Source organism: Myotis lucifugus, unplaced genomic scaffold (genome assembly GCF_000147115.1).
Source record: "Myotis lucifugus unplaced genomic scaffold, Myoluc2.0 scaffold_1188, whole genome shotgun sequence".
Lineage (NCBI taxonomy): Eukaryota > Metazoa > Chordata > Mammalia > Chiroptera > Vespertilionidae > Myotis > Myotis lucifugus.
In genome coordinates, this window is record NW_005872236.1 from 32,694 (window position 1) to 60,463 (window position 27,770).

The following is a 27,770-nucleotide window of genomic DNA, read 5'->3' on the forward strand; positions in this document are numbered from 1 at the left end:
AGTCGATGACTTTGGTCAATTAAGCCTGTAATCAATACTCACTCGTCAGATAAGAAAACGCACAGAAAGCACTGCATGCCATGCCTGGTTCACGGTATTACCCTAATTATAGCCTCATTACCTATAACTGCAGATTAGTAGCAGCTATTACGCATACTACTACAACAATGACACACACACACAACATTGGGCATAGTTAGCACTACAAACAAAAACCAGTGGACCTCAAGGATATTACAATCCAGTTAGGAATTATAACTAATATACATGAAAAAATCAGAGAATAAGCAACAACAGGAATTCTGAAAAGGGATTCACCACAGTGGGCTGAAGAAGTTGAGGCCAGCTCTGGGAGGAGGTAAGACAAGCTGGACTTTTAACAGCGGGGGTGAGAGGCAGCGGACAGCAAGGAGGCTGAGAAGCAGTGAGCTCACTTGCTCAGGAAAACTCCAGCCCCATAAGGAGTGGGAGGGACCTCTGTTCATTGCCATAGTCCCAGTGCATGGTGGGTAGAAGGCACTCAATGACTGGGGGAGTCAATCCATTAACTGTGGAAGGAGACAGAGGGAGGGGGGTTGGGAGTCACAGGACATAAGGTTGAGAACAACAAGAAGGGCTCACGATTCACTCACCAGGCAGGAAGGGCCACCTTCGGTTTGGGAGATGGGCAGTGATGGGCCCACCTTAGCCAGGTCACCAGTAAAGAGAACAGGAGTCGGGAGGCAGGAGGAAGAGGAGAGGCTGAGAGGCTGTTACCATGATACTCAGCAAATGCTGGGGCCCGGCTGGGTGTTGGCAGTGGCAGTGAAGCAAATGTAAGAAATGTTTTCTTGGGGAAATTTTTTGACAGACATAGTAAGCAAGGTGGAAGAAAGAGAGATATCAATAATGACCACTTACTTTATATTTCTATTAAAAAGAATGTTGTGTTTTTTTAAAAAAATGTTTTTATTGATTTTAGAGAGGATGGGAGAGGGACAGAGAGAGAGAAACATCGATGAGAGAGAAACATCGATTAGCTGCCTCCTGCACGCCCTCCCACCGGGGATCGAGCCTGCATGTGCCCTGACTGAGAATTGAACCAGTGACCTCTTGGTTCATGGGTCGATGCTCAACCACTGAACCACACTGGCTAGAAAGAATGGGGTTTTAACTGCCTGAAATGGGATAGTTGAGAAGAGAAAGGAGATTGGGGGTAGGCAAAATAATAGTGGGGATTTGGGATTTGGGATCAAATGTGGGTCACTTAAGTGCAGATGTCCTATAAGCAGATGGAAATTCAAGCCTGGCACAGAGGAGAAAAACAGCACTGGATTTATATTTCCACATCGTTTATAACAGAAGTAAAAGTGGAAACTAAAGGAATGAACGAAGTCAACAAGAAAAAGCATCAAGACAAGATGGGAATAGGTTGAGGACAAAATCTGGAGCCAAATTAGAGGGCCGGAAGAAAAAGAAGAGGTAGATAGAGGAGAGAGAAAAGACCAGGAAAGAAAGAAGAACTGGATAAGGGAAACATCAGGGAGAAATATTCATGCAATTAAAGCTCAAAAGCATCAGATGCCTAAAGAGGGATTGATCACACACACACACACACACACACACACACACACACACTTACACTTCCTTTAGCAGAATGAAAGTATTTGGCAACCACCAAATAAGCAATTGCAGTTGTGAGGACGGAGCTATAGTTCAGCAGAATAAAAAAATGGAACGGTGGCGAGAAAGGGAAGGTGGAGGTCTTCCCAAGTAGGCCAGAATGTCTTGGCCATGTTCCCTGCAGAGTTCAAAACCAGGGTACGAAATCAGCAAGTAATCAATACATTTATTTGGCACTTTGGCCAGCATTTGCTAGCACTGTAGTGATAAAAAGTATTGGATGCCATTCCTACGGGAAAGGAACTGGGCACATGAGAATTTAGCATCGGGAATAAGCCTACCGCCACCATGAAGTCTGCATGCTGTATCTTTAGCAGGATTGGGGGTGGAAGGAAGGAAATGCACTGGAAAACATTTCTGGATTTTTCCCACCCCCTCTCAGAGGCAAACAATATTAAACAGGAAACAAATTATTTAGCAGGATTACAGTCTAAAGGCCTGGATTTAAGTGTTCATTTCTACTAATGGCCTCACACAGTCCAGGGGGCAGGCTGCCCACGGGGTTGGACTATGGCCTCCAGCCGCCGAGGGAAGAGTCTGCACCATGAAGTGTAGACACGGATTCAGAGAGCCCTGCCGGGCGCTGCGCAGAGATCCTCCACCCAAAGACCCTTCCCTTCTCTGGTAACCACGCAACACACCCCAGGGATGGAAGACGTGGAGGATGTGGAGCTGAGTGGAGCAAAAGGAGGTGCTGCAACAAAGTGGCCCCCCAAAAGTATAATTAGGAAAAGCGGAATTTGCATTCATTGGATGTGGCTCTGAACGTGCCAGCGCATCAGCTCACCTGAGGCCTTTTCCTCCCCCGCTAGCACTTTCCGACCTGGCCCACAGTGAGCCCAGTGACGCACGAGTCCAGACCTCCAAGAGCGTTTGTTCAAACTCAGGGCCATGTGTGCGTGTGCGGCTCTTCCAATGGGCTCCCCTGGCCTTTACAGAGTCCGAGGCCTGAAGCTTCCTGCACGCTGCCCAGCACACTCTTCTGAAGGGGACCTGTCTCATGGATAGACAGAGGCTGGGCTGACAGCTCCCAAAGTGAGGGACCACTGGGCATCTCTCCTGGACAGTGACTAGGTGAGGAGGGTGGGGTCCATGCTCCTGTCCTCCTACAATCCACGGGCAGGAGGTGAGCCATGGATGACAAGATATTCAGTCATTGGTCCCCAGAATACTTAAAGTGCAAATTAAATGGCAGGTTCTGGAACAGAGAGGGAGGGACACAGTGATGTCTAAAGAGCTTCCTGCTCACAAGTTCCCCTATACAAGTGCCATGGGAATTCCAAGGAAGGTAAGTAACCAGGAGAAGCTGAGAGCCCTGGGAGAAGGGAAGGATTTCAACTTGCACACAATATGGGGCACACATTCCAAGGGAAGATCCTCCGAAAGGAGACAAAAGGCAGGTTCCATGAGTAGCAAAGGGAATTTAGAACACAGGTGGGCAGAGCCCTGTGGTGAGAGGCAGTGGTCATGTGAGGCATAAGATCATGGACTTTGGAGCCACACTGATGGGATTCAGATCCCAGCCCCACCATGACCATCAGACTCCTTAGCTAGAGCTCACACCTCCCACAGGCTGGCCACACCCCTTCTTCTGCTTGCAGTAACAACAGCAATATTGGCTAACCCTCACAGAATGCTGGGCCCTGCACTAAGCTCTTCAGATCAGTTCAAGACTTAGAACTGTGCGTGGTCAGAGTAAAGGCTCAATACATTTCAGATAGCGTTATTATGAGGGTCCTCTTTCGTTCTCAAAATGACCTTAGGACGGAGGTACAGTTCCCCCTTTTGCCGAGAGGGACACTGAAACTTAGAGAAGTGCCTTGTCCAAAGTCTCCCAACTATAAGAACTATGTGAACTTCTAGCATCACATAGACACAGGTTACGAATATGAATGGAAAGGGCATTGAAATGAAACGGGCTGAAGGAATTGTGACTGAGAGAGGGGGCCCCTAACTAGCTTGCCAATCCTGTTAAATATGATCACACACACAAAACAGTAACATGGAAGATCTGATTATGTTAGTGCAGTAGGATTCACAATAAACATAATAAATGGACAATTAACCAAAAGAAATAAGGCCAATAAACATTTAGTAAGTAATGGAAGGCAACAGGGCACGAAAACAACCAGTTACTAAGCATTTATTGTGTAACTGAAAATACCCCAGGAATGCATTATTTTTTCTTAATCCCAGGAGATGACGATGAAAAAACTACTGATAATAACTAAAACCTACGTAGTGCTTAGCATGTGTTCACACAATAGCCCTGTGAGGGAGGTATTATTATTATCCCCATGTTACAGGTGAGCAAACTGAGGTGAGGCAACGTTCCCCAAGTGTTGAAGCCACAGGAGAAGCTGAAGGTCTGTATAAATAACTTCATCATCCCAGACATTCCGCCTTGGAGACTCATGCCTCCATGGGCATAAAACAGAGATAAAGAGTAAAGTAAAAGATGTAATCAAATATCTTCCTTATCCAGCAGTCATTTCACATTTATACATTATTTAGCTTCTACCACATGCAAGGAACTGCACCAAGCATCAAGGAGACTCATGCATATCTGCTTCTCCGTGTTTCAAATGTTTGTATAGGGCCTGTGTTTACTCTGAGCCTCCTTTAAGAATGTGTCACAAATATTTGTTCCATGATATGCTGGGAATGAAGCCATGTCCACAGAGCACCCATCCTGGGAAACAGACAGCTGGGTAAAGTGTAGCAAAGCTCCACAGTTTATGATTTTTTTAAAAAAAAAGGTGAAAATGAAAAATGTGTGAGAAACAAATATGCAAAATGAGAAACTTCAAAGTGAATACAGTTTCAATATCAGAAATTAAGCTTCTCTCTCTCTCTCTCTCTCTCTCTCTTTCTCTCTCTCTCTCTCTCTCTCTCTCTCGTCTCTCTCTCTCTCTCTCTCTCTCTCAGACCCTTAAAATATAACCATAGCATTTCTATTCCAACAACCAGTTAGGTTAATGTCTGTGAAATGGGACTCAGGTCTGCTCTACTGGAGTGACTTACAGCAGATCCTTCTGTGTTATTAAAAAGAAAGTCATAATGGGCATGCTTCACTCTTCACAGGGAATGGCCCTCCAGCTCCTGTCCCTGACACTGACACCAGACTCCAACCACTGGGAGGTTCTTCTCTCCTCACTCCACCCCGTCCACCCTGCTGATGTCATCCTTTCTTGTTGCCTCTCTTGCCAACCCATCTGGCTTCTGTACAAAGGAAAAGGGACTCCTCCTCCTCCAGAGATTTCCCAGATTCTAAGAAATTGAGGCGTGGCTACCCCTTTGACACCATAAGCCAAGCCAGGCCTGATAAACCAACAGAAAATCCCACTGGGGTTCCTAGAATAAAGGCCTTAAGACATGCCTGCCTGTGGCCCAACAATTTTTCCCTCTGTGGGAATTAATCATTGCTATCTAGATGTTTACTTGCAGCAATGACTGTGACAGTAAAAAAAAATTAGTTACATGTACTATGGGATTACAGTTATAACACAGAATAATGTTCATGATACACTACGTAAAAATTAATCATGAAGGAGTCTGTACATTGTACTTTAAGAAATCTGAAGGTGAGTTTTATATTGTGCTGTCCTGTTTTGCATGTGGATTCCAAAGGCAGGACAAGCAGGAATTCCTTGGAAGGTCTAAAAAAGCCAGTATAGCCTGGCCAGCATGGCTCAGTGGTTGAGCGTCGACCTATGAACCAGGAGGTCACTGTTCAATTTCTGGTCAGGGCACATGCCTGGGTTGCAGGCTCGATCTCCAGTGTGGGACATGCAGGAGGAAGCTGATCAATGATTCTCTCTCATCACTGATGTTTCTATCTCTCTCTCCCCTCTCCCTTCCTCTAGGAAATCAATAATATATATACTGGCATATATCTATCTATCTATATATCTATATAAGGATATATAGATATGTAGATATATATTATTTTGCTCTGATTAATAAAAAGACTGCCAGTGGGAATGTAAGAAACAATCAGAAATACAACGTGACTGTTCTCACCCACACCTGCTGTGCTTCCCATGCACAGGTGGCCACCAGGCTATGCCGCCCCCTCCCTGGCGCGTCACCTGCCTCCCAGGCTCCTGATCCCGGGCAGCCTCCCGTCTCACCTGGTTCCCCCCTGGATCTCCCTGTTTCTTCGATGGGGTCATAGCTCCACCTTTCTCCCAGGCTCAATCTTGACATCAACATTGACCCTCCATCTCTGTCCCAATCCTTACACGTTATCAACTGACAAACTGATCCTTCTCAGAAAAACAGCTCCTCTATCCCCTTAACATGCCCTAGAAAAGGTCGCAGATACTTTACCCAAAGCCATTTTGCTATTGCCTCCGGCTTTACAACGTGAGTAGCTCCCAGTGCACACAGAATTGAACGCATCCTTCTCTGCCTAGAGTGCAAGGCTCCCAATTCCTGTGCAGTAGACTTCTCTTCATCCAACCAAAGTCCTCACAAACCCAGACACATCGGCTCGTTTCCACCCCAGCCATCCAGCCCCCTGTTTCCCTCTCAAAGGCTCTCTTCTTTTTCCATCTGGCCTATACCTGGCTGTTCTTCAGAGTTCTGTCCTTAGCGAGAGCTTTTCTGTCCAGTGGCATTTGGAAAACAGGGGTTAAGAGCCTTCATTCAAGAGTCTGATTTCCTTGATTCAAATTCTGTCTCTACACTACTGGCTTGGTGACCATTATTAACACATTATTTAATATTATCATGCTTAGTTTCCTCATCTGAGACAGGAAGACAATAATAGTCCCTACCTTCCAGGGTTGTTATGAGAATAAAATCTATATATATAAAAGCCTAAGCGACCATTACCACCGAACGACCAGAAAAACCGGAACGACTGGTCGCTATGACGTGCATTGACCCCTAGGGGGCAGACGCTTACGCAGGAACTGCCCCCTGGTGGTCAGTGCACTCCCACAGCCAACCTCCCACAGCCAGCCAACCTCCTGCGGTCCCTCCCCCTTCCCTTCCCCCATCCAGTGGGCCCCATCCAGTGGCCGGCAGGCCCCATCCAGTGGCCGGCAGGCCCCCAGGGAGTGGGCGAGACGGCCCCAATAGGCCCTGATCACCGGGCCGGCCTAGGGACCGCACCTGTGCATGAATTTCGTGCACCAGGCCTCTAGCTAGTTAATAACTGCATTAGATCCTAGAAGGACACTGGCACAGAAAAAGCACTGAAATGTTAGGTGCTATTGGGGTATGAGATCTAAGCTTCTCACACCCAGCACTTAATGTCTTTATCACAAATCTTAGCGATCTATCACCTGTCTATCTATCTGCTGTCTTGTGTGACCTTTTCAACCCTCTGTTATATGTCTCTGGTAAAATGATTCCTTTCCAAGAAGGAACCATGTCTTATGCTTGCCTGCGTTACCCATAGCCTTCTGCATGGCACAATGCTATGCAGACAGCAGCTATAGGTGACTGTGAGCAGAACAGAATTCAGTGGGTGAAACTGAGCTGAATAATTTGTCCAAGAGCTCTCACTCCTTGGCCCCCGTGTCATCTAAGCGAATGAACCTCAAATGCCAATCATCATTTTGGAACTAGAAGGTACTTTAGAGACCACCTGGTTGGATCCCTATTACACAGATCAAGGGGCTCCCCCAGGGTCACAGAGCCAGTTCACGGGTGATGCTCAGATACAGCTCAGTGGATGTAGAGAAACTCACAGAAATAAGGAAATCATTGTTGTCAATGTAATTTTTAAAAAGTCATCTCTCACACTTGGCAACCACATGATTCTGATGTATGGGGGTTCTTTATATTAAAGACTCACATTACATTTCTGGCAGTTCTAATCTTACAAGGTAGAATAAGCCCGTTAACACAGCTCACAAGAAATACAGACACCCACCCTCCCCTCCCCCAGTGCTCACGGCCACACTGGGGAAGAACAGTGACAGAGGACAATGGAGCAAGCCTCCACCACCCTCTTAGGGAAACAAGCGGTTACCAATGGGCTGGCACACGGCCAGTGAGTGCACTGTGGCCAAGTTATAACAGTGAATGCAGGGCCGTGGGCGGGGCCCCACTCGCACCTGGCACCATGCATTCACAACGGAGAGCGATCCCCCGAACCTCCCATCTTGCAACATTCTCGAGGTGCCCACAAATACCAATGCTACTTGGATGGTCAGCCTTCTGAACAAACATCAGACACCTAGAGAAAGAGACTGCTTTCTTGAGACTGGAGGGGGCTTGAAAATTAGGTTCAAGTCCAGGCTACTTTTACGAAAAGCTGTACAAACTGGAGAACACCCCTGAGCCCTGTGGGTCTAACCTAATCATCTGTAAAATGCAGGGTCCAGGCCAGATCAGTGGGTCCCCATGCGGACTGTGTCTGGCAATCTCTTGGGGAACGATTATGCCGTCTCCTTGGCTCTCCTTTCCATATCTCATCATCTGATCTTCAGGGCCCGTCTCCTACGATTAGGTAATCAATCACTCAATGAACCAGCCGTCTCTCCAGCCCATGCTGACAGCAGCCTTCTCTCTTCCCGTCAGCCCCCCGCGCACTCACACTTGACCACAAGCTGTCCGTTGTTGCTCTGTAATTGTATCTGGCGTGTGTGACATTTGTTCCAAAGCCACTGGTAGGCAGGACCACGTCTGGTTTTCTCACAGTTACCTTTCTGACCCAATAGACTGTCTTTCTACATAAATTAGGCTAACAGCCACTCTAGCTGGCGTGCACTCTGCTGAACCCCTTTAATCTATTCATCTCTGAGTGCCTATTAATCTCAAGTTGTGACACACTTGCCATGGTCACCCCTCCTGCTCTTATATGGACAGCTGCTGTTCCCTGCCTCGTCCCCCGGGATGCCCACCTGCTGATGCCATAGCTCATGCCATTCCATGAGCCACCTATGAAATACATGCACGTTCCCTTGTATCTATGTTGTTTGGTACACAAGGTCCCATGCCCTGCCTCGTTCCAGCTACTAAGTCAAGTTCATAAAGGTTGTTAGGGAAGTGGAGGCACTGACCTCCCCTCCCAGGCAAGTGAGGTACCAGACTGAACCTGGGGGCTGAGAAGTAGGATGGGTTGGGAGGAAGGCTTTAGGCAATAGGACAAAGTCAAGATCAAGTCCAAAAGGCAATCTGAACAAATGTCTGAAAAGTGAAGCGTAGATGACAAAGCAGAGTGAGCAGTGTTGACGGGGGTGGGGGAGTGGGGGGTGACACCTGAAGTCCTGGGCAGATTTCCGAGGGCAGTGACATCTCACTCACCCACACGCAGCTGCCCCATGGGCTGCATGTTGCTATTCAGGCAGCTGAACCCAGACTGGAGGCAAAGCTCTGACATCTCCGTTTTGCTGTTTTTTATAATGCGCCATTTTATGCGTGACATACTAGTAGACATAACATTTTCCATTTTATAGCTTATTCTTTATTCCTGTGTGTGTTTTTTTACTTCCTCCCCTGACATAACTTTCAAAATTGTTTTATTTGCATTTTGCATATTTAAGTCCTTGGCAAAAAGAATGATCATGCCACAATAACACACATTTTCATATTTGCACATTAAATCCCAGACCTCACCCACATATATATTTTGTGTGTGGTGGCTGGGGTGTACAACAGAATGATTCTGCCTCAGCCATAAGAAAGAATAAAACCTGACATGTGACAACAGCAATGGACTTCGAAGGCATGATGCTAAGTGCAATAAGTGAGAGAGAGAGAGAGAGAGAGAGAGAGAGAGAGAGAGAGAGAGAGATACTATATGGTCTCACTTATATGTGGAATCTAAAAGAGAAAAACAAAAACACCAAGGTTATAAATACAGGGAACAGTTTGGTGGTGCCAGAGGGAGGGGTGTTGGGTGTGCAAAACAGGTGAAGGGAGTGAAAAGATACAACCGTTTGGTTATAAAGTAAATAAGTTCTGGGAATGTAATGTATGGTGTGGTGACTATAGTACTGTAGTGCATATTTGAAAGTTGCTAAGAGAGTAGGTCTTAAAATTTCTCATCATGAGAAAAAAATTGTAGCTATGTGAGGTGACAGGTGTTAAATAGATTTATTGTGGTTGTCATTTTGCAATATATACAAATATTGAATCAATACCTAATGTGTACCTGAAGTTAACATCATGGCATATGTCAATTATACCTCAATTGAAAAATAAAAAAATTCCTAAAGAACTGGCTGTTTTCTTGTGAGTCGCCTCCCTTGGGCACAGTATTGTGAATAAAAATAGCGCATCTTTGTTGACATGGCTTACCACGTGTGCCAACGCTTTCCTTGCATGACCTCATCTGTCCTGACAACAGCACAGCGGGGCTGGGTGCATTACTGCCTCCCCCTCCCAGTCCTGAGCGGAACTGAGCCAAGTTAAAATTAAAAGCTTTTGGAGCTACTTTAGATCACACAGATTATTACAAATACAGGGGACCCTTTTGTTTTTAACTAACCCTCACCCTATCTTGAACACTGCCAGGAGGTCTGGCACATGGGAGAGGGCTCGCATCCTGCCGCCCCCACGTGGCCATCTCCGGAACTGCGGGAGGACCTGACGCTGGTGCCATGGAGTCTGGGCACAGAGAGCTCTCCCTTCCGGTCAGGATAAGTTACTTATCTTTAATTCCACTGTTTTCTGGGGTAGAAATCCATCTGAAGGTAAGTATCAGTTTGGTGGCTGCTTTGGATTCCCCAACGCAAATTGGACCCCAACGGCACCTCCAGGGAAGGAGGAAGACATAGGGAGAGGACTTTCATGGAAACTCACTGTCTTCATTTGTTCTGCTCAGAAAATAAAGTAAAATGAGCTTTGACAGGAGGTGAGCTTGAACTAAAGACACCTGTACAACAGTGTGAACATATTGCCACCGAACTGTACCCTTAAAAATGGTCAAAATGGCTAATTATATATGTATACATATACACACACACATACACACACACACACACGTATATATTTGAGCAAAATAAAATAAATTGGAAAGAAAAAGACATCTTCCTTAGTATAATACCAGAGCATGATCGATAATATTTACCAAAGTCTATATAGGTTCTTGCTCAACAGAGGGAGTCCGTTGATCAACACTTCTTAATAGCTTTCTCTTTTTCTTTTAACATGGTCCCAGACCACACTCCTCCGGGTGCTGGGGCGCAGGGTTGGACTGGCCTGGCGCCCACTGTCTGCCTCCTCGCCCACCCGCCCTTTGTGTTGTCTGTGGGTGGAGAAAGCTGGTGCCAACTGTGGCCGAGTGGAAACCCAGGCGCCCTCCCTCCTCTCCAGAAGCTGGTTATTGTTTTCAGGGAGACCAGCCATCAAAGACCACCTGCCCCACCCACTCTGAACGCACAGTTCTTGGCTGAAAAATGCTAACCTCCCCAGACACCACAGGAACATCCTGGAAGGCAATGCCTGCACCCGGACTTGCTAGGTGCAGAGCTGGGGTTCTTGACTACCACATGTCACCCCAGCTTGTTTTTACATCTGTGACGTTGCTAACTAACAACCTCGCTTAAATCTCCAACGTCTCCCTCTTCGTACTCAACAGCGATTTACAGGTAAGCCATCGTCCGGGCCACTAATTCTAAGTCTCTTCTGATTTCCCTCCCAGGCTCTGCATTGCACCAAAAATCTCCTGCTGTATGTAAGCTCAGGACGTGTGCTATGATGAGACTGAAGAAACAAAATGTTTCCAGAGAAGATGGAAATGGATTGTGTTGATCGCCCAGTAGAGGTTGATCAGATGGTCCAGAATATTCTTATATTAATGTTTTTTATATTATCTACAAAATAAGAGCAACATTAAAAAAATTCTTGTAAAGAAACTTGGGTCCAAGAATATGTCTACAGACCCCAGCGCGCGGAAATCAGGGATGGAACACATGAAGAGAGATGGGTACACCTGAGACAGAGAAGGGGCGCTGTCTCGCTCCTAAAGGCTGTGAGAAGCAATAGCCCTCACACTGTGGTGTATATCCCTCTGTGCTTTCTATGTTTGTCTACACATAAAGGCTTCAAGTCAGTGACTCATAATTGACCTTGGTTTCACTCTAAATTCCTCATCATGGTTGACAAGGCCTCCCATGGTCTGACTCTGGCTTATCTCCAACATCATCTCTACTTCGTCATCTCTTCCTCCTCCACAACCTTGAGCACCTCCCTCACACACCCTCAATGCTCCAGCTCTAGGCAGTTCCTCATGCTGTTCCCTCCCTCTGGAATTTTTTTACATTTCTTCTCCCATCCCCTTCTTTTTTTAAAAAAAAATATTTTTATTGATTTCAGAGAGAGAGATAGAAACATCAATGATCGGCTGCCTCCTGCACACTCCTACTGGGGATTGAGGCCACAACCCAGGCATGTGCCCTGACTGGGAATCAAACCGTGACCTCCCAGTTCATAGATTGACGCTCAACCACTGAGCCATGTCGGCTGGGTTCCCATCCCCTTTTTAGCTGGTTAACGCTCTACCTTCAGACTTAGCTCGAGTTTTCTCCTCCCTAACCCTGTACTTTTGCTAGCAAGGCACTCACACAGCTAAGTATCAATATTGCTTATTAAATAGTCTGTCTTCCTCCAAGAATAAAAGCGCTATAGCTATTGAGGTCGTGTCTGTCTTGCTCACTATCGTATCTCCAGCATCCACATAGCACAGGACTGTGACTGCTGTAGATGCTAAAATAAACACTTGTTGGAAAAGAAGAACAACATAAAATAAGGGAGGGCGGAAGATGGAAGCCAAATGGGATGAGGCAGAGGAGTCAGTAAGCAGTCAATGAATGGCAACATACATACAATCAATACTAATAACTATTGTCAGAAAAGTATCCTCACTTTTTCTGATCGCAGAAGAGAATGAAGAGCCCTACCCAGTTAGGCTCAGTGGACAGAGCGTCAGCCTGAGGACTGAAGGGTCCCAGGTTCGATTCCGGTCAAGGGCACATGCCTGGGTTGCGGGCTTGGTCCCCAGTAGGGGGCCTGCAGGAGGTAGCCAATCAATGATTCGTTCTCATCATTGATGTTTCTCTCTCTCTCCCTCTCCCTTCCTCTCTGAAATCAATAAAAAAATATTTTTTTTAAAAAGAAGAGAATGGATATCTGTGTGATTGGGATATACTGAGTCTGGAATAAAAATCTGTATCAATTTCTACTGTGGCCATTGAGGAACCAACTAAGCCAGTCAAAAGGCCCAGTGCTCTGGGCAGACTAGCAGTACTCAGGGTACATAATCTGACACATGCCCACGCCGTTTTTAATTTGTTTGTTGGGAAGTTGAATTCTATGATGCTTAAAATATAACTCTAAACTGTGACCACTGAGTGGGCTAAAAGGCTGAAAGAACCATAAACACAAGTGTACAATTATTTTACCCAATCTGCCCTCATTGGAAATGCTTTTTTACTGGCGAAAGGAAAACAGTTGAACACTGCCATCTAGTGGTCATCTAATGATACGTGTTTGCCAAGGCCAAAGAAAGCATCACAGAATGAGGCTGGAGAACCAGAAGGCACGCATCACCTCTAGGGTGGGGATCACTGACAGCCTTTCCTAAGAACTCCCCTTTCTCAACAGCCCACAGTAATATTTTAACACCTAGTGTCCAAAACATCTGAAATCAATGTGAAACTTCAGCCACTTTCAACCCACCACCCTGGAAAAGAATTATATTTCTGTTTTGAAGCCTAACTGTAGAAATCAGATTTGTTAGTCTAGTATCCAAGGAACAACAACAACAAAAAAAAGTAGACAACACATCTATCTTCCCTGAAGCGGCTACCTTCATTCAGCCAGGCGTTCTCTGGTCTACACTCTGCCACTAGCCACACTCTGAGCAGGAAGGCACAGTTTAGGACTCATGCTGCCCACACCGGTCTGTCTCTCTGGACCAGCCGTCTATCCCCTATGATTCTCAGTGTCCTCATTTGTTAGAAAGAGGGGCGTAAGCATGACAAGCACTAAGTCCCTTTCATCTCTAAACTTCGGAGACACAGGACTCATGATCACAGGGCCCTGACTTAAGACCAACTCTAGGCTCAGGGGCCCAGCACCATTCTCTCCCTGAAACACCAGTGGAGAAGCTGCAGCGTGCTGGGTGCTGGGGAAGCGCCAATGCATAAACAGACACCTCTGCCAAGCTTCCAGCCTACAGAGGGACACCAACATCAGCGAGGGAGGACACGGTAACGGCACCATTGGCGACCGGTGCGCAGTGAGGATGTGTAACGGGGGCCGGTGAAGTGAGGTCCGAGAGCAAGGAGCTCTCACTAAGGCTGTGGCGGGCAGGGATCTGCAGGTGGAGAGCTGTAATCCCCGTGTGTTGAAATGAATGGGGCAGAAGGCAAAGGCAGGGGCCGGACTGTGCATGGCCTTATGGGCCATGCCAGGAGTTTGAACTTTATTCTAAGGGCAGCAGAATTGCTCCACTGAAGGGTTAGAGGCAGGAAAATGACAGGACCAGATGCGCTCTGTGGAAGATCTGAGTGCTCCGTGGAAGACTGAGATCAGGTTAGGGTTTGGGTGCAGGGAGGCAGTCATGTGACTATTACTGTAAGTGAGAGACTCGGGTTTTTGCTGCTGTGGTGGAAAGAAGTGGGGAGATTCAAGAAAGAGTTAAACAGTAGCTCCATTAGGGCCTGGGGGCTGATTGGATGTAAAGGGAAGTGTCCAAGATGATTTCAAGGTGAATCCCAGGCCGCTGGTCAAGGACAACTGGGTGCAATTAGTGCCAGTCATCAGCTAAAGGCCACAGGAGGAGGACCAGGTGTGCAGAAGACCAAGAGCTCAGTGTTAGGTGGTTTCATCTAGAGAACGGCTCCTGAAGGGTCCAGGCGGGTGAGCAGGCAGTTGGAGAGTTCAATCTAGAGCCTAGAAGAAACATGTAATCTAACATACGGCAGATGAAGGGCATCTGGCAGCAGGCAGTGAGGAGAGAAGAAGGCACAGAACCAACATTTAACAGCAGGAACAGCAGAGGATGTGAAGCCGGGGAAGGATACCGAGAGGAGAGGCCGGCGAGGCAGAAAGAAAACCAGAAGAATACGGCGTTGTGCAAGCCAAGAGGAGAGGGCTCCCGTCTGCGGATGGACCTACTGGAACAGCCATAGGGAACGGAAAAGTGAACTCTGGATTTAGTGACCTTGACCTTGGTGATAAATGCATGTGGAGCAGGGGCAGGCGCCAGGTGCGGTAGTTGAAGAGTGGCTAGGAGAGGGAAATAAGACGATGAAAGTAGAGGGAGACTCCTCCAAGGGGTCTGGCTGTGAAGGTAAGAAGAGAGAGAGGAAGGTGGCCGGAGGGTAGTGGGGACTGAGCTGGGGTTTCCTACGATGAAGAAGATTTATGGAGAGAATCCCCTTGAGAAGGGGAGCATGATGAGCCAGAATAGCGAAGCAATACCTGATGTCTTGAGGCTCCTGAGAAAGATTGTAAGGACCAGATCCAGAGCACAGATGACACTTTGGCCTGGGTCGAGTGGACAAACTCTTTCTCCACTAAAGCTGTGAGAGCAGGGAAGAAAGAGATGCAATAAGGAAGGTGAGGCAATTCTAGGGGCCCAATTTCTCAGTAAATTAGGTGGTCATTTAATTCGCTGAGAGTGAGAGCGATGGAGAGCAGAGATTTAAGAAGAGGAAAAAAGTGAGTTCCCCAGAGAAATGTCTTCTGCTTTGCCAGGCACAAGTGAGGTGACCAGGAACCAACAGCCCCCGTCCGGCCAGCCGCCGGGTTTCCTTAGCAGCGCTCCGTGTCCATGTGCCACCAGAGGAAGCAGGTAAACAGGTTCGTTCGGGGCTGGACAGGAAGGAAAACAGGGGGCAAAGTCACTTACCTAAGACGTGTTCAAGAGTTTAGGATAGAAAGAGGGAGAGAAGTGAAGACAGGGGTCAGGATGGGTAAAGAGGGTCAACTGACGGATGAATGGCTCCAGGAGGCCAAGTAACAACAGACTCCGAGATAACAGGGATGGATCCAGGTGACACAGCGCCCTGGATATAAATGCTCGCACGTTCCAATAAGCAGTGTCGCTAAGTGTAGTCATCTGTAAATGCTGAATAAATGAAGGCCTGCGTGACTAGGAACTGACTTCCGACAAGGTCATAAACCCCTGAGGAAACCAGGAAACCATTTCCTGAGTTCTGCTTTGTGCCGGGCACTGTTCCAGGTGCTAGGAATCTGACCAGGAACCAAGCAGATGTGGTATTTGCCCTCATGGGGCGTACGCTTTCATTTTTTTCTTTTAATATACATTTTTTATTGATTTCAGAAAGGAAGGGAGAGGGAGAGATAGAAACATCAATGATGAGAGAGAATCATTGATCTGCTGCCTCCTGCATACCTCCTACTGGGGATCAAGCCTGCAACCCAGGCATGTGCCCTTGACCGGAATTGAACTCGAGACCCTCCAGTTCCCAGGCCGACGCTCTATCCATGGAGCCAAACTGGCTAGAGAGGGGCTGACACTTTCAGGGGGAAGATGGACACAGGTCCCAGATGACAAAGAATTGATCAATTAAGGGAAAGTGGGAGAGAAGTGTACACACTTTCTTGGATCCTCTAGCTGTGCATAATGTGAGTGCTGGTCAGAATGAAATATCCCAAAAGGTTTTTTGGATCCCTGTGCTTGAGAAATATGCGTTGCCTAGTAACCATTAGTCATAATTTACTGAACATTTACCAGGGGCCAGGCAGCACCTACCATAAGTACTATTATCTCCAGATGAGGAAACAGGGTTCCAAGGAAATTACTGATCAAAGACCACTCTGCTGGTTAGTGGTAAAGACAGGATTGCAATCTGGCTGTGCATCAGCCTGACCTCTCTGGTCCATAACACACTCCCTCTTATGGTCAGAGGATCCCATTTGGACAAATATGGCAGCATGTGAACTTCATTCCAGAAAGCTACCAAAATGGCTCAAAACCACTGAGGAGAGCCTCCAACCCCAAACCTGTGAGAACGACGGAAAGAACTCATTCCACGGGAAAGGAAAACACCGAATGAATGCTTCTCTTCTACCCAAAGGCCCCGCGTTCCGGGAAAGATGTCAAGAGTCGATTTGTTGAATCTCTGGTGTCAAATAAATTGTGATTTTTTTTTGGTTGTTGTTTGATAGAGAGTTATGACTAGGTGTTTTTCATATTTTCCACATTTTTTTTTTGTGGAGTCCTTGGGGGCCCACATCTGTCTTTACTTTCTTATAAAGCCCTAACTGTGCTTTGAATGAATGCTACTTAATGTTAAGTCGAAATTGGCTTCTTCAGCTAGTGGATATTTCTTTTCCATTCAGATTCATGTTCACTTTACTTTGAGTCCTTAAGCTATTTTTCAAACATATTTTGGCTAACATAACTTTGAAGCTACTCCTATTAAGTCTTTAAGGGCCAAGTCATCTAGGTTTAGGAACTTTGTGTAAGTCAAAGACTAAATGTTCTGAGTAATTTCAAATGACTCCATCTGTTTTTTTTTTTTAAGTGTGTAAATCTTGACTTTGGTAAATTAAGACACTTAAAAAGTTTGTGGGAATAAATAGTTCCAGATTTGTTCTAAGGGGACGGACGAACAGGGACACATATACACACACACACACACACACTCACCATGTGTTTATTTCAAGAGTGGAGATCAAAACGGGAAAATCCGTTTCATTCTTTCACCCTCCACTCCTCCAACCAAATATCCCTTAAGAAAAACCCTACACTATTATACGCCATGAAGCCAGAAGAGTAACTTCAGAATAAAATGTAAAAGAGGTCTTAATGCCAGAGGTTAGATAGAGAGATATTACTTATACATATATTTTAATTTATTTATTCTCCAAGGTGTATATGTGTGAGAAAGAGGGAGGAAAGATTGTCATTCCATCATTCAACAGATAAAGCTAAAGGCCAAGCACTTAGCTAAGTCCCAGTGAAAAACACAGATTAGAAAACTAAAGAAGAAGAAGCAGGTATAAAGATAAAGAGTTCTCAGAAGAGGATGCCAGGGGCCATGGGAATAAACGTAGGGAGGCCTGACACAGGCTGCCCAGAGAAAGTGACTCTGAGGCTGAAGTTGGCCGGTGAACAGGGGCTGAGAGTGGGCACAGCCAAGTTTTAAGGCCCCGAGCGCTTGAAGCATTTGATGATGTCCCAGGAGCCCAGCCAGCGAGAGCAGAGACACGAATCGAGAGGCGAGAGGTGACTGGTGAGAGACTGCGGAGAGCAGGGAGGGTCTCAGCAGTCATGTGAGGGTGTCGGACTCCAGCCCCAGTGGAAACCTGCCCAGTGATGAGTAGGGGAGTGATAGGACCAGATGAGCACTTTTTAAACATCACTTTAGCTGCAGCGAGGAGTTGGGGGAGGACACACCAGGGCTTGGTGGGGAGGGATGACACCCACTGGGACTGGGGCAGTGACACCAGAGATGGAAAGAGGACAGGTTTATGGCTCTGAGGAAGCTGAATTGGCTGAACGTGGTGGTTGACTGGATGTGGGGAGTGATGGGAGAGGACAAGGCAAGGATGCTCCCCAGGTTTCTGGCAGAGCAGCTGAGTGGATGGGGGTGTCCTTGCGGGAGATGCAGACTGGAGGTGGGGTTTGTGCAGACATATGACTTTGTGTTGAACATGCAGTCAACTTGCTCTTAGGAATGTCCTGTCAGCTCATTTCCGTTTTCATTATGATTGAAAAAAAGTAACATACAGCATCGGATCCATCATTTTTTACAATCTGCATTCTTAAATACCTCGATGCATCACAGTTTCAATTATTTGTCTTATAGCTTCCTATAAAATGTCATTGTTTTAACCACCGCTCATAGGATTTGCAATAATTTTTTAGTAACTGGTCAAAGAAATAAATTCAATGTCTTTTGCCCATTGAGCATCCATTTTTATAAGCTGGTAGAGTGAAATGATCAATGTCAGAAACAATACAATATTTACTGAGGGGAAGAAACAAACCCTTGACCCAGTGTAAGTAAAATAAAAGATATCCGCATGCTCACCTGAGGCGGGAGTCCTTGAAGGTGTCCAGGTATGGGGGGTAGCTCCATCCAATTTTATTCCCTTTACACCGGAGCTCCAGGGTCTGCCCCGCCGCCAGGCTCAGGGTGGCAGCGGGCTTCTGGAAGCGCCCTTTCTCCGTCATCTGCACCATGATAGACTGATTCTTTGGCGCTGAGTCATCAGCCGAGTCCCTGTCCTTTGTCTTGGGAATCTTGGGCTTCACCTTTTTGTTGGTGGGCTTGATTCTGTTCTCTCCTGGCTCCTTTGGACGCTTGTTCTTCGGAGGGTGTTGGCCGGTAACTAGTACAAATGTGAGGAGAGAACAATGGGCTGTAGGAGTAACACACCCAGAGTATTTAACACGAAGACAGATCACCTTACAAAACAAACATATGTTTTTATTGATATCAGAGAGGAAAGGAGAGGGAGAGAGAGAGAGAAATATCAATGATGAGAGAATGATTGATCAGCTGCCTCCTACATGCCCCCTACTGGGGATTGAGCCCGCAGCCCGGGCATTTGCCCGTGACCAGAATCGAACTGTGACCTCCTGGTTCAACCACTGAGCCACACCGGCCAGGCCAGATCACTTTTTAATACCCCACTCCTCATATATCAACATTGTTTTCAGCAATAATCACTATTTTCTTGGTTCATTCTTTAGTTTTTAAGACAATGAATGACCGAAAGGGAATCTACTAGTATTTCTCTAAGGGGTCACATGGAATGGCAGGACGGAAGCCACTCGCAGGGCCTGGTGCCTGCCTTTGTAATCGCAGGGCGTTCAGTGTTCAGTTTGAATCTACTGTTTAAATGCTGTCTCCAGTGAGTGGAGATACAATCGGTACCACAAGCTCACTCAGAAGATTTTGGACCTTTAGGAATTTTATCCAAGACAAGCGGGGACAGTGCGTCTTTGTGTGCCAGGGGCTGACAATGTCCATAAGAACACAAGGCTTAGTAAGAAACAAGTACTGAACCCGTGCTCCCGAAATCCCAGCTGTCCCCCAGCTCGGCAGCCACACGCCTGGTGCCCCCGGCAGGATGAGAAGGAGACTGCAGTCAGCGTGTCTGCCTGCATGAGCCCAAAGACTGACAGAATCACAGTGTCCACACTTACAGGACCCCCAGAGGTCACTGAGGTCAAGTCCTCAGGCTGTAGATTAAAAAGTGAAGGCGGCCCTGAGAAGTTACATAAATTGCTCAGCGCTGGTCCTGGCAGAAAGTGAGAGCAGAACTCAGGTCTTCTGAACCTCATTCCAAGTCTCACTCACTAACGTAGATAAACATCCTGTATTATTTTGACCAGATAACCACAGGAACCATGGCTGACTGAGGGAATCACAAGGCATTTGTTTAAAAGAAGTGGAATAAATCGGGAGAAAATCCTTTTTTTCCTTTTAGATGGATGTATTTATCCAGTACGACCTTGGTGTACAAAAGGCTTGGAGTGGTCCAAAGTACAAAGACGTTGAAATTGGGATCAAGAGATGCAAAAAGACAAGTGTTACAAGTTCTTATGCCAGCGGCCCAGGCAGGTGACAAAACAAGGTGAGTCAGCCTGGCCAGCGTGGCTTAGTGGTTGAGGGTCGACCTCTGAACCAGGAGGTCACAGTTCAATTCCCGGTTAGGGTACATGCACAACTTGTCTGACTTGTAAGTTATCAGATCCTGTGGCTATCCCACTCAGGAGCATTTGATGACCTAATTAAGAATAATATGCATCCAAACATGTGCTATTATCCCTGCAAAGTAATTTAACCTTTTGACCAAACAGGCCCACCTGTCAATCTAACTATAGCTGGTCCAGCTGGCTGCCCATGGAATTGGTCAATGGTTTACGGTGATGACACTAAGTTAAAGGAGTCAGGTGAGTGACCCTACAGATACCCAGACAGTCCTAGGACTGAGTGACTCCCAAATCCCATGTCTACTTTGTAAAAAATACCACTCTTCAGCCAAACTATGTATTTCTCAAACGCCTAAAACATATAAGAATTTATATTGTAGGTAAATAAAAGTGAAAGTACATTACCACTGCGTTTTTTGAGACTACTGTATTTTATAGAGAAATAGGTGGTAAAATTTAAAAAACACACACACACCATTAAATATCATTACTGACTTCAGGTCCTGGCTACCACCTACTAGCTGTGTGATCTTGGGACGTTACCTAGCCTCTCTCTGCCTCAGATTCCTCATCTGTAAATTGAGAACTATCTATAATAATGAAAGGGTAATATGCTAATTAGACTGGATGTCATTTCAGATGTTTTTTCTGACGAAGCCAGGGCCAGAGGAAGCCAGCCCAGTTTCCAGGTGCCTGCAGGCGGTCCGAGGGAAGCCAGCCTGGGTCCCCTTGTGTTCCGGGTGCTGGAGGGAAGCTGGTGCTGGCAGCTGGGGGAAGGAAGGCCTACTCTTGCACGAATTTTGTGCACTGGGCCTCTAGTATGGTAATAATGATGATCTCATGGATTGGTGGCGGGGGGGGGATAAACGAGTTACTATTTTAAATCCTGGGAGCAGTGTCTGACCCCAGTAGGGGCCAGTTAAGTGCTCCTTGTTTTGTAACCTCATGATAACGTCCCATGGTGATCTCCATGATAAACAGGTGATGGAGACAAAGGAGCTCCTATTCTTCCTGGTTTACAGGTGCAAAAAACTGAGATCACAGAGGCCAAGTCATTCACCCAGGTCCCCAAGAAGGTGGTGACAAACCAGACCCTTTGGCTCCAGGTCCAGAGTCTCCTCGGGTTCATGCCCTTGCCTTTCAGTTCACATAGAGATGGACATACCGCAGCAGTTTCCCTTCATTGGCACAAACCTCACGCGCAGCCCCATTGTCTAAGGCAGTGATGGCGAACCTATGACACGCGTGTGAGAGGTGACACGCGAACTCATTTTTTTGGTTGATTTTTCTTTGTTAAATGGCATTTAAATATATAAAATAAATATCAAAAATATAATCTTTGTTTTAGTGTGGTTGCAAATATCAAAACTTTTCTATATGTGACACGGCACCAGAGTTAAGTTAGGGTTTTTCAAAATGCTGACACGCCGAGCTCAAAAGGTTCACCATCACTGGTCTAAGGGGCTTCTTTGTCTCTGTGCCCTGGGCTTTGACAATGAGCTCCAAGTCAAACAAAACTTGATGCCAGGGATGAGAGCACACCCTTCCTGGAAAGGCCGGAGATGCTTTCCCGAGGCATATATTAGACTCCCCAAGCGCGGAGACGCCGGGCAAAACCCCGTCTCCAGAATGAATGAATAAATGCTACAACGCAGGAAAACGGACTGGGATTCTTCCGCATGAACTGAGGATTGCAATTAACCCTAGTTCCACAAACTATTAATGCTTTAATCCTCTAGAACTGAGCTGGAGGAGACAATATACATTCATTAGGAGAAGTCCTGACCTCGCTTTAGATGAGGGCTACATGTGAAGAGTCATTAACATCAAAGACCTGTAGCTGTTTGGTGTTTTCTCCCCACAGGCAGTGAAGGGGAAGGTCTGTCCTGAGAGCAGCATCAGAACCAGCACACTGCGAACGAACATGCTGAGCAGCTCGGGGGTTATATACACTGAGGGCCGAGGGCCATGCCTCACTCTCATGTTTCTGTTCTCGTGAAACACCCACAGGAACACTGAGACTTCCAAGACCAGCGCTGAGCCGATGGGAAAGCACTGACACGCAATATAAACAGGGAAAAAAAAAAGATGAGAGCCTGTTCTTCCCTACTCTCTTCTAGAATCCCTCCTCCAAATTACTCCCTGTACCATTTTCTTAACATAGCAATTTCTAGGAATCACATACTTCTGTTCCAAGGTAAAGACCTTACTTTGAAACCTTTTTCAGAATATCCATTAGAACAGGGTTGATCGTTGTTCTTTTTTTTTTTAAATGGAGGTAACGGACATATAGCATTATGTCCGTTTCAGGCGTACAGCATATGATCGCTAGTTGTGTACACACACTGGAAAATGATCACTCTCTAGTTGAAACAGCTTTATTTGCTTCGCTTCCAGAACATGGCACTGCTGGGTGTTCCTCCTACTTCACTGACAACTCCTCAGTGTGCGTGGCAGCCCTTCCCCCTCTTCCGTTTCTGCCTGATCTGAGTCCCAGGGGCCTTGTCCTTGCAGCTCCTCTCCATCGCTAAGGACACTCCATCTCTGAGTGGTCTCACACGGCCCCCTGGGCGCCAGCAGCATTCACACGCTGAGAGCTGCCTTGTTCCTGTCCTCACGTTGCCTCTAAACTCCAGGTCTGAACCGCTTACTCAGCACGGCACTTGGAAAGCTAGCCGGCAGCTCAAGCTGATCATGTCCATGCTGAGCCCTGGAGGCCGCTCAGATCCTCCGTCCCAGTGTCCCCTTATCAGTAACGGCAAGTCTATTCACCAGTTGCTCAGGACAAAAACCTTAGAGTCACACATGATTATTTTCTTTCTCTCCTCAGGGAGAGGACTCCTTGCCTTCAAAATAGACCCTGAAGCCATCTCTTCTCCCTCCATCCACTGTGACCACCCTGGACCAAGCCACTTCTCACCTAGACCATTAAACTGGTCCAGGCTCCTGGCTTCCACCCAAGCACTTCAACATGTGAAAACATAAACCAGAGACGGGCACGCCTCTGCCAAAGACTCACCTTGACGTTCATCTACTTTAGAGTCAAGCCCCGCGTCTTCCTGAGCCCTGCAAGGCTTTGCCATGTCCTGTCTCAGACCTCATGGTGCTTGAGCCACACTGGCCACTGGGAAGCTGCTGGGCCTGCCTCCTTTCTCACACCTGCAGCATTTGCTTCCTCCACCAGGCAGGCCTCTGCCTCTCCTCTCCCAACCACACTCTCACTTCATCCGCAGCCCTCTCCATCTGTTTACTCTGTGTTTCGGGGTGAATTGTGTTCCTGAAATGACACACTGAAGTCCGAATCACTGGTGCTAGTGAATGAGACCTTATTTGAAAACTAGAGGCCCAGTGCACAAAATTTGTGCACGGGGCGGCGGGGGTTCTCCCTCAGCCCAGCCTGCACCCTCTCCAATCTGGGATCCCTTGGGGGATGTCTGACTGCCGGTTTAGGCCCGATCCCACAGGATCCACAGAAATCGGGCCTAAACCAGCAATCGGACATCCCTCCCGCAATCCGGGACAGCTGGCTCCTAACCACTCACCTGCCTGCCTGCCCGATCGCCCCTAATCACTCTGGCTACCAGCCTGCTCGCCCCCAACTGCCCCTCCCTGCTGGCCTTCTTGCCCCCAACTGCCCCCCCCCGCCGGCGGGCTGCTCTCCCCCAACTGCCCCCGACCCCTGCCGGCCTGATTACCCCCAACTGCCCTCCCCTCCTGGCCTGATCACGCCTAATCGCCTCTGCCTTGACCCTGCCACCAAGCCTTTGTCCAGAAGGACATCCGGAAGGTCTCCTGGTCTACTTAGCATATTACCCTTTTATAAGTATAGATAGGATCTTTGCAGATATCATTGAGTTATGATTAGCTCATTAGGGTGAACTCTAATCCAATATGCTGGTGTCCTTATAAGACACACACACACACACACACACACATGACCAGAAACATACAGGTTGAAGATGGCCAAGTGACCACAGAGGTAGACACTGGAGTGATCCAGCTAAAAGCCAAGGAGTGCTGGCCACCTGCAGAAGCTGGACGAGCCGGGAAGGGTACTATCCAGAGTGTCCGAGGGAGCATGGCCCTGCCGACCCTTCATTTCAGACTTCTATCCTCCAGCACTGGGAGGGAATGAGCTTCTGTTGTCTTAAGCCACCTGGTTTGTGGCGCTTTGTGACAGAGGCCCTAGGAAATCTATGCACCCTGGTTATTGATTCTTCATGCCACTTGTCACTTCCTGAAATTAATCTTTACTTGTTTATTTTCCATCTCTCCTCTCCATTAGATCATGAGCACCACAAAGTAAGGGTTTACAACCTTGTGCAGGGAAAGCCTTCATTGCCCAGGACTTCCCTCCCTCTTCTGGCCGGCACCCCAGTCTCTCTCTTGCCCTCAAATTTCTCTTTTCTGGTTTAAGAATCAGAGATTATCGTGCGTGTCAAATATATAGGCCAAAGCCTAAAGGCTTCAAAACACTTACCAACAATGAAAATTTTTACAATTATTTTCTCATTGAGAGAATTTCTGGCCCTGGCCGGGTGGCTCAGTTGATTGGATGGAGCGTTGTCCCATCCACCAAAAGGTTGGGGATTCAATTCTCGGTCAGGGCACATATCTAGGTTGTGGGTTTGATCGCCAGTTGGGGCAACCAATTGATGTTTCTCTCACATCGATGTTTTTCCTTTCTCCTTCTCTTTCCCTTCCTTTATCGCTAAAACTACGTCCTCAGATGAGGATTAAAAAATAAAAAGAATTTCGGAACTAATTTTTACCCTCTTTTTCCAAGGAATAAATTGAGACACAAAAATGATGGTGCGGATAGAGAATCGTCATTAATGTTTCTCTCCTTACAGAGATCTGGCTGCATGGCTCCCATATCAAAATGAATCTCTTTAGTCCTCCCAGAAAGAGAACTTTTCACAGGATCCTAAATGAACCCATGTGAGACCGAGGTTCAAATCATCATTGATCAAGATCAAGGAAACAGCAGTCACAAATCAATTACGCTTCATCATTTGCTCCTGACATCAGATAAAATATGTAGATGATCAAAAGTTGGTAAGTACCTGTGACTTTATACTTCTTAATGTAAAAATAGCAGCACCAATCAATAAAGACAGCGGCAGGTGCTCCATACAAAAGCTGGCAATCAGGTGCTGCGAGCCATGGCGACTAAGTGGGATCGAGGGCTGTTTAGTAACTATTTTCATGACATATTGTCATGATACAAGAGTAATACGTGCCATTTCAGAACTGGAGGAGAAATAACATTACTTCATGAGGAGAAATAACATTACTCCTAAAACTCTAAAGCAGTGGTTCTCAACCTTGGCTACACATTAGAATCACCTGGGAACTTTTTAAAATCCTGACTTCTGGGCCTCATCCTCCGGAAATTCTGTTTCTTTGTTACTAATGTTGTGGCCCCACCCCATAACAAAGAAACAGAATTTCCGGAGGATGAGGCCCAGAAATCAGGATTTTAAAAAGATCCCTAGGTGATTCTAATGTGCAGCCATGGTTGAGAACCACTGCTCTAAAGCATTCTAGAATTAGGCAGGCACACATTGTTGGGTTAGAGCAGCTATATACCCAATCCAATGGTTCTCAACCTTCCTAATGCTGTGACCCTTTAATACAGTTCCTCATGTTGTGGTGATCCCCAACCATAAAATTATTTTCATTGCTACTTCATAACTGTAATTTTGCTACTGCTGTGAATCGTAATGTAAATATCTGATATGCAGGATGTATTTTCAGGGGTCGCGACCTACAGGTTGAGAACCGCTGCTAGCCGCTCACAGGGAAGCCTTTTCCTATCAGACAGCCCCTCCCGGGAGTGATCAGAAACATGGAAAGGCAGTGGGATACAGTGAGTCATGGCCTTGTGTCTGGGCTTGGCCATGCCCCATATCCCAACCTGCCAATCAGAGCCTGACACTCTGACTGGCCCGTTCCCAGGCCCAGCCAGCCACACCATAACTCAAACCAGAAAAAGCATCCTTAATAGGTTTAGGGAAACTTACATAATTTAACGAGGCAGGTTTACTTTTCTAATTATGTGTTCAATATTTTATTGATAGTCTATACTCTATATTTTAAAGTAGATACTTTAAAAACAAAGACAGTGGCTATTGTCATGCCTCAAATGTATCAATTATTTCTTATGAAGGATTTCGTCTGTGTTCAACTTTCTCTGATGGTCTCACACGTGTTCATTGCGTGTATGAATGACATTTGACTACAATAATGCTAATTGATTCAGGCAGTTTGCAATCGTTCTCATGGTCTGGGCACACGTCGAGCGGAAAAACCTCTGGCGCTGTTTCCTGAGCCTCAGGCAGGCATCTTGGGTGAACTGTATAATCAAGTGAGGGGGTTATTTGAGTCTGACCATCTCCTGCCCTTATTCAAAAAATAATACCAAACCCTGCATCTCCCTCACGTTAGCGATCGCATTTTACAACGTGAGCTCACGCCAGCTCCTCACTGGGCAAACAGTACCTGTTGCTTCCTCCTCTCTGGGCAAACAGTACCTGTTGCTTCCCCGAGTAGAAAAACTCCCTACGTTTTACTCAGCAAGACTCCAGGCTTAAGGATCCTCGTGCTCAGCTTCAAGTGCCACAACCATCTTGGACTCTGCAAACGAGGATGTGGGATTTTTTGGCAAACGCTCCTGGTTTCATGGGAAAGAAAGGAACTGGTCAGGGCTGAGTGGTGGGTGAAAGGCGAGCCAGGTTGCGCTGGCTCCGGCGTGAGGTTGCATAACGACAAAAGCTGCTTTTCAACCAAAACTAAGCAAAGACTGTGGCTGAGGCTGAGCAATTCCAAGGATGGGTTCAGGATGCCAGGATGGACCCAGACACACAATGTCCTGCACGAATAACACTGATCCAATAACTCACGGAGCCAGCGAGGCAATTAAATGCTGACGGTACCGTGGATACAGACACCGACATAAACAACGCATTCACTCACACGCATCAAATGAAGCCTGACCTGTGGTTGTGAGTCTTTCCAACAGGGTGGGCCCAGGACAGGCTCCCATTGGAAAAAGCGCGGAGGCACAGAACGCGTTTTCTTCACCTTCCCCCATCCACTCAGAAACGAGGTGTAATGAACAGCTGTGGGATTTGGATTCGTTTTGAGGCTTAACCCATAGACTTATTTGCTGTGGGCTTAGGCAGGTCTTGCAGGACTCGAGCCCTAGGTGGCAGAGGACACGGACCCAGGGCTGCGGCTGGGAGGAGGAGGACACTTGGAGTTTTGCAAAAGCACCAGCCACTGCCTGGCTCAGGTGGCCGCGGCCCTCAGAGCAGAGATCCCCGAGCTGATGCGAGGCTGGGAGCTGGAACCGTCCGCATGGGGTGCCACCTCCCAGACGACACGTTGACACTGGGCCGGCCCAGACGCCGGCCGGGATGCTGGGCTGGCCCGCCGAGGGCTCTCCGGGATCCCGGACTAACCGGGGTTTTTTTTTTTTTTTTTTTTTGAAAGAAAGAAA

At 47.0% G+C, this 27,770-nt stretch overlaps 1 protein-coding gene across 1 annotated transcript in view; it reads right to left on the bottom strand.

Annotated features, from left to right (window-relative positions):
• Positions 1–21,477, bottom strand: part of PDGFRL (platelet derived growth factor receptor like) — a 33,922-nt gene extending 12,445 nt beyond the window's left edge. The window contains exons 1-2 of the mRNA XM_023748190.1: positions 21,432–21,477; positions 18,636–18,966 (exon numbers count right to left, since the gene is read on the bottom strand). Of these exons, the coding sequence (XP_023603958.1) occupies positions 18,636–18,966; positions 21,432–21,477 (377 nt within the window). The remainder of the gene's footprint in view (positions 1–18,635; positions 18,967–21,431) is intronic.
• Positions 21,478–27,770: the final 6,293 nt, after the last annotated feature.